Below are 15,422 nucleotides of genomic sequence, written 5' to 3'. Positions count from 1 at the left end.
GTCTAAGATCGTAAAACCAAACCTCCACTTGATTAAAAATGTGATAGCCACTTGGATTTTCAGTGAACTTCACCACCAGGGGGCAGTCTAATGTCACCCAGTTGTGTTCCAGGCTCACTCACCTCCTCATCCTCTGGTGAGAACATGTAGTTGAAGAAGATAGGTGTTTTCTTGTTGAGCCGGTCAATGTAATCCCACACCGATTTACACACCTGCGGGTTCTTCCTCTCCCCCTTCTCCTCGTACAGAACCCCTTAACACAGACAGAAGATTCATCAACTCACTGAACCCAATCACTCACCTGGCATATAAGTCACACTCACATACCCAAACGTGTACTGAAATAACCTACTTCTAAGAATTCAGATAGTATCTATGGGGTCTGGAGTTTCTCCTAACCATGTAACCTGAATCTGGAGGCCATCTGATAAGGTAAAACTCCTGCCCTTATGCGTAGAACGGATAAAAGGCTCACCGAGCTCAATGCGTTCGTAGTCCGAATCGAGTAGGAAGGTTCTGAAGCGGTTGGACACGTAGTGGTAGGCCAGGAACTTCAGGTAGTACTGACTGAACTCAAACTCCATGGGGAACTGCAGGTGGATCTGCAGGGGGGACAGGATTTAAGGTAACACGTCAGTTGCCCTTCCTGTGTTTACTGCTCAACTTCTTGATTAAACATTCACTGGCCCTTCCTCAATTGGATTTGCACAGCTCCTGCGTCCTCTCTCGCCTCCTTTAGAAAAAGGTCAAAGGTCATCGAGGAGAAACTGCGAGGAGAAATTGAAATTAAGACTCCTCTCCACTCACACGTCATCGGCGAATTACGTGATATAACAAACGATAGCTAGTTGTGAAAGACATTTTATAGATAGCATATCAGATAGCATATTGTTTTTAAACGTGTATATACTTTTCTCCCCCGAAAAGACAAAAGCTGATTCAATCAGGGTGTGGCAGATTTCAGAACTCTTCCGCGAAGAACTCAGGTAGGATGCATTTGGAAAGTATTCCTACCCCTGGACTTTTCCCAGATTTTGTTACAGCCTTCTTCTAAAATGGATTAAATAATTTCTCAATCTACACACAATACCCTATAACTACGAAGTAAAAACAGGTTAAGACATTTTTGCAAATAAAAAAATGAAAAACGGAAATACCACATTTACATAAGTATTCAGTCCCTTTACTCAGTACTTTGTTTAAGCACAGTTGGCTGCGATTACAGGCTTCAGTCTTCTTGGGTATGACACTACAAGCTTGGCACACCTGTATTTGGGGAGTTTCTTCCATACTTCTCTGCAGATCCTCTCAAGCTGTCATGTTGGACGGGGAGAATCATTGCACAGCTATTTTCAGGTCTCTCCAGAGATGTTCGATTGGGTTCAAGTCCGAGCTCTGGCTGGGCCACTCAAGGACATTGAGAGGCCTGTCCCAAAGCCACTCCTACATTGTCTTGGCTATCTGCTTAGGGTTGTTGTCCTGTTCGAATGTGAACCATGGCCCCACTCTGAGGTCCTGAGCAGGTTTTTATCAAGAATCTCTCTGTACTTGCACCGTTCATCTTTCCCTTGATCCTGACTAGTCTTCCTTTCCCTGCATGGGTGGCAGCAACACCGAGGGGATGGTGCCAGGTTTCCTCCAGACGTGACGCTTGGCATTCAGGCCAAAGAGTTCAATCTTGGATTCATCAGACCAGAGAATCTTGCTTCTCATGGTCTGAAAGTCCTCTAGGTGCCTTTTGGCAAACTAAAAGCTGGCTGTTATGTCCCTTTTACTGAGGAGTGGCTTCCATTCGGCCACTCTACCATAAAGGCCTGTGGAGTGCTGCAGAGATGGTTGTCCTTCTGGAAGATTCTACCATCTCCACAGAGGAACTCTGTCAGAATGAACATCGGTTTCTTGGTCACCTCCTTGACCAAGGCCCTTCTCTACTGATTGCTCAGTTTGGCCAGGAGGCCAGCTCTAGGAAGAGTCTTGGTGGTTCCAAACTTCTTCCATTTAAGAATGATGGAGGCCACTGTGTTCTTGGGGATCTTCAATGCTACAGAAATGTTTTGGTGCCCTTCCCCAGATCTGTGCCTCGACACAATCCTGTCTCTGAGCTCCACGGACAATTTCTTCGACCTCATGGCTTGGTTTTTGCTCTGACATGCACGGTCAACTGTGGGACCTTATATAGACAGGTGTGTGCCTTTCCAAATTATGTCCAATCAATTGAATTGACCACAGGTGGACTCAAATCAAATTGTAGAAACATCTCAAGGATGATCAATAAAAACAGCATGCACCTGAGCTCAATTTCAAGGGTCTGATTCCCACCATACTAAAAAGAGCGTTAACATAGCAGGGTTGACCTTCAAATTAATCGTCTTCAGAAATGACTATCAAAGCAACAAAAGTAACTAGTGTTTTACAATGATATTGGGATTGAGTGGGTAAAAACTTCCTACAAGTCAGGGGACACACACAATGTATTGATTTTTCCATTTGGTTGATATTCAAGGGCACTTCATTTAATATAATAGGATTTTAAAATTCAATATTTGTGTACAATTTCTACTTAAAATATCAAAGGGACGCAAAAGGCACTCATTGTGGGAACGACAACCCATATAAACACTGAGTGTACAAAATATTAGGAACACCTGCCCTTTCCATGACTGGCCAGGTGAAAGCTACGATCCCTTGTTAGTGTCACCTGTTAAATCGATGCTGTTCTGAGTGCAAACTGGCAAGCAACTCAATATTAGGAAGGTGTTCCTAATGTTTTGTACACACAGTGTATGTCCCTGTGTAACAGGGGGTTAAATAGAGCACGCCATTGTGAAGCTGGGATCATAAATACAGACAGGACTATTGAAACCCTCTGCCAGAGACACATCACACATGCGAGTCCACATCACTGGCCTGAAGCTGGGATCATAAATACAGACAGGACTATTGAAACCCTCTGCCAGAGACGCATCACACATGCGAGTCCACATCACTGGCCGGGGGAAAAAAAGAAATTCACTGTCACTCAGGTAAACACACGCACATGTTTACTCAGACACACAGATGCACACCTATACAGAGAAATAGCGGAATCCAGATGATATGGGTAAAGTAGCTGACATGTAAACACCCAGTTAGACAAACACACACACACTTTACTGTCACACCTGCACTCATAAAACCCACCCCCACACGTACATACCTGGTGCACGCAGTCGAGAAACTGCAGGAACACAGGTGTGAAGCCGCTGCTCTGGCTGGCCAGGGTCTGGGCGCCGCGATGACTGAACCTGTGGCCAAACGACAGCCACTCCTTCTCCACCAGCAGGCGGAAGCCATCGAAGGTCCGGTAGTACGGGTCTGACAGAAGCTGGACCAGAGACACCACCTAGAGAGAGACCAAGAATCGGTGTGACAGTCAGATAGACAGGATGATCGTAATTTATAGGTTACCTAAACAGCGGAGTGAGGAGACCAATCGGTAGCACAGGCAGAGACGATATATCACAAGTTGACCTACATTAGCTGTGAGAGGTGTGTTTGCATTGTGAGTATGTTTAGTGAGTACGTGTGTTATACCTGAGTAGTGACGTCCCAGCCATCCTCCAAGCTGACCATGACTGACGAGCCCGTGTCTAACAACTCTACCACCAGGACAGACACCTGCAGAACTCTATGGAGCTGGACACACACACACACACACACACACACGTCATGATTAGCACACTTAAATCATACACACATTACCTTATGCAGGCAGTCAGGATAAACATACAAAAATCAAATGCATCCATAGGTCTCTCTATTGCACAATACATACACTTTTACAGCTGCACACGCTAACAAACATACACACACTGTATGAATGAGAGCATTACCAGGCACATCCATTCGGACTCTTCCAGGCAGCGGTGAAAGGTCATGCTGGGTTCAGAGGTGGCTGAGCTGGGAACACAGGCCTTAATCAGCTTCTTAAAGCTGTTCTTCACCTGACGCACATCACACACCTCGATGGGCACCACCTCCCACTGCTGGAACGAGTCCTGCTTCCCACCCTGATGATATGGGACAAACAGGGGTCAAGGTTGGTCCTGAAGACAAACAATGTATATGAAACGCTTCAGTCTGGTTTTAGACCCCATCATAGCACTGAGACTGCACTTGTGAAGGTGGTAAATGACCTTTTAATGGCATCAGACTAAGGCTCTGCATCTGTCCTTGTGCTACTAGACCTTAGTGTTGCTTTTGATAACATCGATTATCACATTCTTTTGGAGAGATTGGAAACCCAAATTGGTCTAAATGGACAAGTTCTGGCCTGGTTTAGATCTTATCTGTCGGAAAGATATTATTTTGTCTCTGTGGATGGTTTGTCCTCTGACAAATCAACTGCAAATTTCGGTGTTCCTCAAGGTTCCGTTTTAGGACCACTATTGTTTTCACTATATATTTTACCTCTTGGTGATGTCATTCGGAAACATAATGTTAACTTTCACTGCTATGCGGATGACACACAGCTGTACATTTCCATGAAAAACGGTGAAGCCCCAAAATTGCACTCCCTGGAAGACTGTGTTTCAGACATAAGGAAGTGGATGGCTGCAAATGTCCGACTTTTAAACTCGGACAAAACAGAAATGCTTGTTCTATGTCCCAAGAAACAAAGAGATCTTCTGTTGAAGGACGTCGGCTTTACTCTGGACCCTGATCTCTCTTTTGACTAACATATCAAGACTGTTTCAAGGACCGCTTTTTTCCATCTAAGTAACATTGCAAATCTCAGAAACTTTCTGTCCAAAAATGATGCAGAAAAATGTATCCATGCTTTTGTCACTTCTACGTTAGACAACTGCAATGCTCTACTTTCCGGCTACCCGGATAAAGCACTAAATAAAACTTCAGTTAGTGCTAAACACGGCTGCTAGAATCTTGACTAAAACCAAAAAAATATATCAGTGCTAGCCTCTCTACACTGGCTTCCTGTTAAGGCAAGGGCTGATTTCAAGGTTTACTGCTAACCTACAAAGCATTACATGGGCTCCAACCCATCTTTCCAATTTGGTCCTGCCGTACATACCTACACGTACGCTACGGTCACAAGACGCAGGCCTCCTTACTGTCCCTAGAATTTCTAAGCAAACAGCTGGAGGCAGAGCTTTCTCCTATAGAGCTAAATTTCTATGGAATGGTCTGCCTACCCATGTGAGAGACACAGACTCGGTCTCAACCTTTAAGTCTTTATTGAAGACTCATCTCTTCAGTAGGTCCTATGATTGAGTGTAGTCTGGCCCATGAGTGTGAAGGTGAACGCAAAGGCTCTGGAGCAACGAACTGCCCTTGCTGTCTCCCTCTCTCTCTCTCGGACCTGAGCCCTAGGACCTGAGCCCTAGGACCTGAGCCCTAGGACTACCTGGCCTGATGACTCCTTGCTGTCACCAGTCCACCTGACCGTGCTGCTGCTCCAGTTTCAACTGTTCTGCCTGCAGCTATGGAATCCTGTCCTGTTCACCGGACGTGCTACCTGTCCTAGACCTGCTGTTATCAACTCTCTAGAGACAGCAGGCGCAGTAGAGATACTCTGAATGATCGGCTATCAAAAGCCAACTGATATTTACTCCTGAGGTGCTGACCTGTTGCACCCTCGACAACCACTGTGATTATTATTATTATTTGACCCTGCTGGTCATCTATGAACATTTGAACATCTTGGCAATGTTCTGTTATAATCTCCACCCGGCACAGCCAAAAGAGGACTGGCCACCCCTCATAGCCTGGTTCCTCTCTAGGTTTCTTCCTAGGTTCTGGCCTTTCTAGGGAGTTTTTCCTAGCCACCGTGCTTCTACACCTGCATTGCTTGCTGTTTGGAGTTTTAGGCTGGGTTTCTATACAGCACTTTGAGATATAAGAAGGACTTTATAAATACATTTGATTGATTGATTGAAGGTTCTATGACACTAAGACCTCCAAAGACTTCTGGGATATTGAGTCAATCAATATTAAATAAGTAGACAGTCTAGTGTACTATTGTGTATTGGCAGTTACTTTGAGCTGTGTCTTGTCTCCGATGATGTAGAGGTAGGCCCTCTGCTGTCTGAGGAACAGGGCCTCGCTGGGGCCCCCGTTGGGCTGGGGAGACTCCTTACTGGACAGCCTGTTCCCCACTTCTGGGTTGTAGGCACTCAGACGCCCACTACCCCGGATACTGCCCCACTTCCCTAGAGCACACACATACAAGCGAGAGGTTTTAGAGGGGGTTAACACACACACAGGGAGCGGTTTTAGAGAGGGTTATCACACACACACACACAACCCCCTTTAAAACCTGTGTGTGTGTGTGTGTGTGTGTGTGTGTGTGATAACCCCCTTTAAAACCTGTGTGTGTGTGTGTGTGTGTGTGTGTGTGTGTGTGTGTGTGTGTGTGTGTGTGTGTGTGTGTGTGTGTGTGTGTGTGTGTGTGTGTGTATCACACACACACACACAGAGAGAGGTTTTAGAGGGGGTTATCACACACACACACACAGGGAGAGGTTTTAGAGAGGGTTATCACACACACATACAGTGTGCACTCTCCAAGTTTGCCATTACTAACACACACAAGCCACATTTATGCAGTGGCAGATACATTCATTGTACTCTATACCACCAGACTAACTGAAAGCCATGCTGAAAAAAAAGTACCAAGGTACGAATAATTGAACAACTATAATAAGATCGATCTATGTTACTAAATAGGCTATATGTAAAAATGATGCTCCAAACCAAACAGCGCTGGGAAAACATGAGTCATCATACCACTCACAGCACAGAGTAGAAATCAAACACAGAACAGAAACATGGACAAACAGGACGATCTGCAGCAGTGTGTGTAGAGTCGACAGCCCACTAGAAAAGCATGCAAACAGATGCCTAAAAAGAAGAAGAGAATCTCTCTAACAAAGAGATTGGACAACAAAAAGTTAGTCCTGAGAGCGAGAGACACACACTAGGACATCACAGGGAAAGAGGGACCGACGGGCGGGGACGCCAGCCAACGCAGACAGACTGACGTAACTGTTAAGAGTCCTGATTGGTTAGATTGGGTCGGTGCATACTGTACCTCCGGGGGGGTTTCTGGCCTTGCCTGAAACTCTGGGCTGAGAAAGGGAGATGACTCTCGCCCTTTGACCCAGAGCTGAGGTCAAATGACACAGAGATGATGCCCATTAACCAACACCATAGGGGGAGAAGGTTTCACACAGCTATACATACACACAGGCCCAAATATGGATACACTATGGAGATTGGTTATTATTAAGGTAACAACCACCATTCCTCTTTTGGGTTAGTTCCAGTGAATGTTCCTTGGCAGGTAATTGTAGGGCGAGCCACAATACAAACCCAAACCAAACCTAGAAATATAAGGCATTCCTTGCAAAGGAAGTTTCTACGAACTAATTGATGCAAGTAACGCAACCACATACACCCACACAAACACAGTAAAACCACAATCTCACCTCCGCGGCTGAAGGTTCCAGGTACGTCCTCCTTGCCTCCCATCACCTGTTTCATCAGAGCTCCGATCTTAGGCTGCCTCAGCTTATCTGACGAGTCTGGAGATAGACACAAGCAAAGGATCACAAACTCTGGCTTATGAGAGAATGTCTGAAATAAAATGATTAGGATTGTGTTTTTGGCTACTGGACAATGAAAAACTGTTTGGGGAAAAAAGGGGGGAAAAAAGAGAACATTTGGCTACTTGTTTCATTGGCATATGGAAGTCTTTAGAAAATAAATGCCTCCACGTTTATAGAAACAGATTTTGGCTCAGCTACATTGAAGCAAGGTAAGACGTGCCACATAATATGAAGTAAAACGTTAATGTTTCACACAATTAAGTATACATGTTTTCAAAATGTATTCCATCTCCAGCTCACATTCTAAAGTGGTGTGTGACCTGCTGAATCATGCCTACTGTTGCCTAAGCACATGAATCGTGCTTCAATTACCAGTTGAGAAATATAGTAGCTTTTTTTAATGGTGACTGTTTTTAACATGCGATCGCATTTAGAATTGCTGTGCTATGATTGGGCTTATAAAAGCACATTTCACACCAGCAGCAACTGGCACTATTTTACAGACCCCCCACCCCAAAAGTTTGTGATAAATAAGAATCATATCAACTAACCAAAATATACACAAGCCAATTTAATTCCACTAAATTATGCAAATAAAACAAAAGACTGATAAGCATGACGGTTCAAATGTATTTCCATCGACTGGTATATCCAGCAATGAATAGGCTAAAAAGCGTTATTTTGAAATGGGATTATTTTATTTCTTGGGGGACAATTGGCCGGTGTCAATTCTATTGGATTTTTAAAAAAATAATAAATTGTCCAAAAGCCGGATTTTAGCGGGATAACAGAAACCCTGGTGTGTGTGTGTCCTACCTGAGGTGCTCATGTGAGTGGAGGTGAAGCCGCCGAGTGTGTTCCTGCCACTGGGCTCACAGTAGGAGGGCATGGAGCTGATGATCGCCTGCATGTACTTCTCCTGCTCCAGGCTGGTCGAGTCGGCCTGGGAGGGGCCTGGGGAAGGATCCCAACTATCAATCACCACTGGTTTTTGCAGATTTGCATGCTGGGTATAAAATGCTGAAGACTAAAAAATGATGCTCAAGCTGTAAGGGGCATAAACTGTGCATTGTGCATTTCTATGCATCTAAAGTGTTGGTTTATTTGCTCATTGTTTCTGATGAGTTGAGACTTTCTGGATCACATTCTTATACTTTCACATAACATTGCTACTGATATAGCTGGCTTTGGAGTGGTTTGGCGTGTTTTATTATTCCTAAACATAGCCCAACATCCCCAGTCATTCCCTTAAAGACACCAACTAACTAACTTTTAGTTTGTGTCGTACCGGCGCTGGGGGCATTGGGGGACTTGAAGAAGCCCACCACTCCCTTAGCATGGAGGCCTGCAGAGCGCAGCAGCACAGCCTTGGTACGAGAGTTCCTCCAGCACACCACAGGGAAACGGTTCTGTCTGTAACAGCGGGAGATGCGCTGGATGGTGGAGTCTGGAATGCTCTGGGGCACGATCAACAGGCCGGGGTAACTGGTAACACACAGAGAGAGAGAGCGAGAGAGAGAGAGAGCAGAGGGAGTTAGGGTTGAGATGACATTCTGTTCATGTCACTGCAGAATGTCATGACCACAAGATAATGTCATGTGTTAAAATATAGTTTGCTCATTGGCCCACTCTGCATATCAAAGTAACATGACTGAATGTTTATTTATATAAATGTTAAGATCAAACATGTATTTGAATCAAGACGGCATTCAACCTGAATGCAGTGCTTTGAGACTAAACTCAGGAAGTTACTTGAAACATGGTCCATGTATGGTTTGACCATAAACCTATCACATGCGATTGATATCCGCTAAAAACGAAGAGTGTCGAAGTGGCGTGTTTTTAGAGAGTCCCACATGATATTTGACCGTGAACCCGTCGTAAAAACATGTTCTATCTGCGGTTGGACCGTGAACTTACCTCCTGCAGACGGTGTACATGCGGTTGACGGTGGAGATGCGGAAGGGCTCGTTCTTGGAGCGCGTCAGGCTGTTACTGAGCGTGCCCAGTCCTAGCCGCTGGTAGTCACGGCAACAGGCACGCTCCACCACGTTGCTCATGGTCTGTCTGTCCGAGGAGCGGATGGTGGAAGACAGGGTGAGGGAGCCCTGGTCCAACTCCTCTGAGACTAGCAGACACACAGACAGTCAGAGACAGCGTACACTGGCCTACTACCTCAGATCAAACACTGTAGAGACCATTCAACAGCAAATCAAGACTTTTACATAAGACATGTATTTATGTCAACGGAAGTACGTGGATCTTAGGTCAAAATGCCACCCTAAACCTTGACGTTGCTGCTTGAGTTGTCAACACCATGTCCTACCGGAGATCTCATCCTCGTCCAGCTCTGACTGCAGGCTGCTCCTGTTCTCCCAGGTGGGAGGTGAGTACTTCTTCCGGGTCACATACTGTCGACCGATCGTCCTCTTGGCACTCTTCACCAGGTTTTTGGAAAGTGTTCTTAGGAAGGGTGGAGGGGTGAGGAAGTGAGAGGAGAAGGAGAGGGGGAAGAGAGAGAAAAGGGTTCACAACATAGTTATCTTCAATTAAAGCTAAACTTAATGACGTCTACTTCCTGGGTCATATTCATTTGGGCACACCATAGCAAAACACTTTGCAACGGAAAATGAAAACAAGTGTTTCTTATTGAACCAGTTTTGATTGTACCTCCCTGTTTTGGCCCGTTTGCTTCCATTTCATGTCAACTGAATACAACCCTGGTTATAAATTTAAAGGTACAAAAGCTCTGAGTGGTACTTAGAAGTTTAAATAACCGGTCAATTAAATCCAAGGCACATCCCTAATGCAGACTCGGCGGTAGTCTGTATGCATAATTAAAGCTAATGAATGCGTTAAAAGACTGCTAGTTGAGCCTGCTCACTGCTGCAGGGGGGTTGGGCCCGCATTGTCGTGAGGTTAATATCAGTGAATGAATGGAGTCTTTTAGTGGTGTGACGACTCGGGGAGGAGATGGAAACACCAGGGACAAACACGGAGGAACCGTCACTGTTTCCACTGCTGCATTATTCAACAGATAGAAGCCAGCTCTCAGAGAGCTCATGCTCTTTTCATACCCCACATGAGAGAGAAAAAAAGGAAGGAGTGATGGGGGGGGATACACACAGACAGAGTGAGAGAGCGACAGAGAGAGAGGGAGAAGTGGAGAGAGTGGGGGATGATAAAGCAAAAGGGAACTCTGGGGGTCTACTGGCAGTGACAGTGGACAGAATAGAGTGTAGGATGTGAAGTTGCATTCCTCTCTACTGACCCTGCCTGAAATAAGTCAGTGTGCAGCGAGCAGAACTAGACAGTCTGCATGCTATATGCCCCATTGGTGGTTACACAAGAACAAGGGTTCACACTCACTGAAGCACTTACACTCGCAAGCAAAAAGTCTATAAATCCTGTTTTTATTAATACATCACACCAAACACTGACTTTAAATCAGAGACCGTCAGATATATTCTTTAAACTGTCAGGACGGCTATGAAATGTAGGGCAATAATGTGGACTACTATATCTCCAAAGGCTGCTGCTTGGGGCAGGCCGTATATTCAGCTCACATTACAGTGCTGGGGTGTCATCCGTGACCCACATCCTTTAGTGAGTAAGCACTTTTTAAATGGATGTTCTGTACTTGATGTGGAGGATGTGAGAGGTGTGAAACGTCTTACAGATTTACACTTTCTCATTACTCTGCTAACTGACAATAAAACTGGAGCGGTACTGACGTTTTATACAACGCGGATGTGTGTTGAAATGAGTTTGGCGTGTGTATGCTCTTCCTGTTTCCTTTTAGTGTTGTTTTGGTTCTTGTGGTTGACGTGAGTGTGTGTTATATCGGTCTGGTCTTACTTTATTGACTGGTTCTTGTCCTTGGTCTTGTGTTCGACCAACGTCTTGCCACTCTGGCCCACGGTGAAGGCGAAGGTTCCCTGGACGTGCTGTGGGTAGCGGAGCTTGTGCATGTGCTTCCGGAACACCTCGGCCAGGTCCGACGCAACCTCCTCATCAAACGCTATCTTCAGCAGCTACAGGAGGAGTGTCAGAAAAACACAAATTAATGAGTGTTCTGTCAAATTTTAAATGGAGAGCGTTACAATGCAGAATGAGAGTGTGTGGAGGGAGGAGAAGCTATGAAGGCCTAGGGGCCTGGTGTTTAGGCAGTAGGGTGATGGATACGAGGGTGGCAGGACGGAGGGTAGAGGTGTACCTGGAAAGTGCAGGAGCGTAGCTGCAGACCCTCCTGTATGAACTGGTCCATGGACAGACTGACAGAGATCCTCTTCTCCTTAGTCAGGGAGGCGATGGGGAACGACCGAGTCACCACCTGCTCACCCACTGCACAACAACACTCAGGGTTAGAGAGAAAGTGTGTGTGTGTATTAACACGCGTGCATGTTTGTGTTTTCAACACCCTCTTACCCAGCGGGTCGTTGGGCGTGCCCTTGAAGATGAGGCGGTAGGTGGTGAGGAAGATGGCCCCCTCGGCAGGGAGGAGGGCTGGACCCCCCAAGGCCCCCGTGGCCTCCTCCCGGCCGTCTGAGATCAGGTGCACCCGCATGCCGTCCATCACCAGCTCCTCTCCCGCCAGAAGAATGGGCCTCAGAAGCTTGGGCTGCAGCACAGAGAGAGGGAGGAGTGAAGGGAGAGAAAAGGAACAGGGGAAGAGATTGTGAACAAGAAGAGAGAGGGAGGGCAGAGGAAGATAAGGAAGAGGTAGATGTGGGGTAAAGAAACGAGAAGAGTTGATAATTGATGGAAGGAGAAGAGTAAGCAGATTGAGTAGAGGGACAAGGTAGGTAAGGATGGGGGGGGGCAGTTGCTAGTGCTTTATGTCCAACAGAACTCAAATATATAAGCTATCCTTACATTGGTGGTTCTATATTTCAAACCAAATTCACCACAACAAATGGCACACGTCAATCCAGATCGCATGCTGAAGCACAAATGTATCACACGACAGACAGTTGAAAACGGATATATCAAAATGGAGACATTTGATTGCAATTTGTTACTTTTGTTAATGTTACATAACATAAACGGTTTGCCTAAATCTCAATTGGCTGGTGGGATCTTGGCAAAGACATCCCTGATGCTCAACAAGTTGGATATGAAACTATTCAAATCTCTTAAGACTAGTATAATATAAACTGCAATTTTAGTGGTTTAGGGTTTTCCCCTTCAAAAGAGGTAACATGTTTACAACCATTTGTATATTTTCTCACAAAATCATCTCACAGTATTCTTGGATGCAGGTCCTTTTTCTGTTAAAGACCAATAGAACATCTGGCTCAGAGCATGACATCATTTCCTGTGCTCAGCGATGCTGGAGAGGCCTATGCTGGGGCAACTACACCAAACAGAGCAGCTCAACTCATAATAGAACATTTGTTAAGGCACTCATTTGTAACCCATTTCATAATCTGTTGTGCAACTCCTAATGCCCTAGGTTCAGCTCATTGGGAGAGGATTTAACTGGAATTCATATGACATGAATGCTCATGCAGGGAGAAAAAAAATAGCGCATTCTGGGAGGTGGGATCAGGTCAAATTATAAGATGGGATAAACACAAAAAACGCACAAAAGGTGAGATCCAATTGGACTGATATCTGATACAGGGCATCCCTGAGCTCTTGGTTGATGCATATGCTAGGGCAATGCTTAGATGCCATTAACACAACAGACATGCCGATGATGCCGTGCCAAGCTACTGTCCCTCTCCAACTGCTGACAGAAAACTCCACAGAACAGAGCAAACTGCACCCTTCTGTCTGAAGGCACAAGAGTCAGTGACGCAGGCGGTAGTCAACCAGGTCACTGAGAACTACAACCCCCAGCATGCACTGCTCGGGCTGTAGTCGTCTTCCAGGTCCACATTCAGTAGGCACCAACGGGAGAAAATGTACTGAAACAGGAAATCCACATTCTTGTTCGTATTGGACAAAGTTAGGTAGTACCTCGTTTTCAAAACATTTTCTCCCATTTTAGTTCCAAATGAACGAGACCCCGTCTTCTGAGGGGGGAACTACATCAACCCAGCATGCACGTCTCAGGCGTAGTAGTGTGAGTCACACATGGTGCTGTCGCTGGGACAGACGTACCTGCCGTGGGCGTGGCACTGTGACACTGAGCAGGGATTGGTGGAGAGGGGGCTGAGCGGGGCTGGCCTGGGGCGGGGATCTGCGTGGCTTTTTTCCAGCGTAATGTAAAATAAGGAATTGGTTACCTTTTGGATCGGTGGCAGTCGCTTACTCTCCCTGTGGACTGCATCCAGCGTCTCGATGTGCATCTGAACGATGTCTGTGGAACAACACAGGAGGGAGAGAGAGAAACTGATTAAAACTCTCCCCTAACACACAATTTGAACTCTAGAAAACCTGAGTCATATTCATTAGGGAACACAGTAGCAAAACACTTTGCAAAGGAAAACTAAAACAAGTGTTTCTTATTGGACAAGTTCAGGGAATCCCTCCCCATCAGTCCGTTTTCTTCCATTTAGTGCCTAATAAATACAACCCTGATCTGTCAAGGAAAGTTCACAACATGAGCACCAAAAACACAAAATGGAGATTCCTACCTGGTATCATGGTGTGTAGTGCCTTGAGGTGCTCGTTGGTCACCCCACTCTCGTTACACACTTTGTCTACGAAGCGGTTGATAAATCGCACCACAGAGTTGGCCACGTCAGAGCTCTCAGCGTCCTCAAAGCCGCTCTCTGTGTCGTAGCTCTCCGCCATGCTGCCAGCAATGCTAAATAAATACAACAAAGGCATCTTAGGAACGACCATTATGAGCTTGAACTTCAAAGTTAAAGTCGTATCGCTTGGCATAAGTTTGTTGCTGGTTCCACTGTAAGATGTTACAAAGCTGCCCACTGTTTGACAAGCTGTTTTTAACATGTCTATTAGTGATGAAGCTGTTGGGTGTGTTTGTCTGTCTGTTGTCGAGTGTGTGTTTGTGTGTGTGCGTCCCCCACCTGTTGGTGTACCTGTTGGTGACGTAGCTGTTGCTAACACTCTCCACATCCCCTATCCCGGACCTGTTGAGTAGGCGGTTCTTGCTGGTGTCCAGGGGCAGCAGCAGGTAGGACATGCGGTTGGCGTAGTGGATGGCCTGGCTGAACACCGTGCTCTCCTCTTTCTGCACGCGCTCACTCTGCTGCTCCTTGCTGAGCGTGGGCCACAGCCTGCTCTGTTCTGACGCCAGCTCCAGAGCACCCAGCAGCTCCTGACCTCCCGCTGCTGGACCAGACTCCTGCTGACCGTGAGACTGGGGGGGTGGAAGGGGGAAGATCAGATGGGGTCAATGTAAGGATGTACTCCAAGGACTAAGTACTATTATCAAGGAAAAGGCCTCGGTTATGTTTTTATTGCTGTGTTTGATGCTAATATGCAGGAGAATTAGCTTAAAAAAAGGTCCTGCTTGTTGTGTAATTTTAGGGTCTGTTCTTACAGAGGTGGACAGCTCCCCCCCGTCTGCCTCCAGATACAGGGCTCTGATGTGGTTCTGGACATCACTGTAGAACATGGCCTCCCAGAACTGCATGTTAGTCCACACCATGTGCTCCTGCACACAGCTGTAGGCAAACTGGGTGATGCCCGCGCCTAGTTTCTGCCAGACACAAACACACAAGGCCACACAGAAGCTTTAGAAACAGACCACTTTAAAGCTATAATAAAGGACAATGATTTGTTTCTTTTGTGTTGAATAAGGATTGCTTGTTTTTGTGACTTACTCTGCAGAAGGCCGTGACCAGGGGAAGGAGGATGGCTGCAATACCGTGTTCATCCATGTGGGAGCAGTCCTGA

The 15,422-nt window shown here is 46.0% G+C and overlaps 1 protein-coding gene across 11 annotated transcripts in view; it reads right to left on the bottom strand.

Moving 5' to 3' along the window:
• Positions 1-15,422, bottom strand: part of LOC118392438 (myotubularin-related protein 5-like) — a 67,641-nt gene that overhangs the window by 4,053 nt on the left and 48,166 nt on the right. For 6 of the 11 annotated variants that reach the window (XM_052460314.1, XM_052460316.1, XM_052460319.1 and 3 more), the window contains 20 exons: positions 15,350-15,418; positions 15,067-15,225; positions 14,591-14,883; positions 14,192-14,364; positions 13,841-13,914; positions 12,036-12,228; positions 11,824-11,951; positions 11,466-11,641; positions 9,934-10,070; positions 9,528-9,735; positions 8,878-9,092; positions 8,424-8,561; positions 7,488-7,583; positions 7,091-7,165; positions 6,037-6,209; positions 3,873-4,049; positions 3,574-3,675; positions 3,197-3,382; positions 476-602; positions 123-253 (listed from right to left, as the gene is read on the bottom strand). In XM_052460314.1, coding sequence (XP_052316274.1) covers positions 123-253; positions 476-602; positions 3,197-3,382; positions 3,574-3,675; positions 3,873-4,049; positions 6,037-6,209; positions 7,091-7,165; positions 7,488-7,583; positions 8,424-8,561; positions 8,878-9,092; positions 9,528-9,735; positions 9,934-10,070; positions 11,466-11,641; positions 11,824-11,951; positions 12,036-12,228; positions 13,841-13,914; positions 14,192-14,364; positions 14,591-14,883; positions 15,067-15,225; positions 15,350-15,418 — 3,030 coding nt within the window. The remainder of the gene's footprint in view (positions 1-122; positions 254-475; positions 603-3,196; positions 3,383-3,573; positions 3,676-3,872; positions 4,050-6,036; positions 6,210-7,090; positions 7,166-7,487; positions 7,584-8,423; positions 8,562-8,877; positions 9,093-9,527; positions 9,736-9,933; positions 10,071-11,465; positions 11,642-11,823; positions 11,952-12,035; positions 12,229-13,840; positions 13,915-14,191; positions 14,365-14,590; positions 14,884-15,066; positions 15,226-15,349; positions 15,419-15,422) is intronic. The other 5 variants (XM_052460318.1, XM_052460324.1, XM_052460315.1 and 2 more) reach the window with 4 other exon arrangements.

The sequence above is a fragment of the Oncorhynchus keta genome, chromosome 13 (assembly GCF_023373465.1).
Source record: "Oncorhynchus keta strain PuntledgeMale-10-30-2019 chromosome 13, Oket_V2, whole genome shotgun sequence".
NCBI lineage: Eukaryota > Metazoa > Chordata > Actinopteri > Salmoniformes > Salmonidae > Oncorhynchus > Oncorhynchus keta.
Note: the sequence above shows the minus strand (reverse complement) of the source record. Positions and strands in the feature narration are given on the sequence as shown.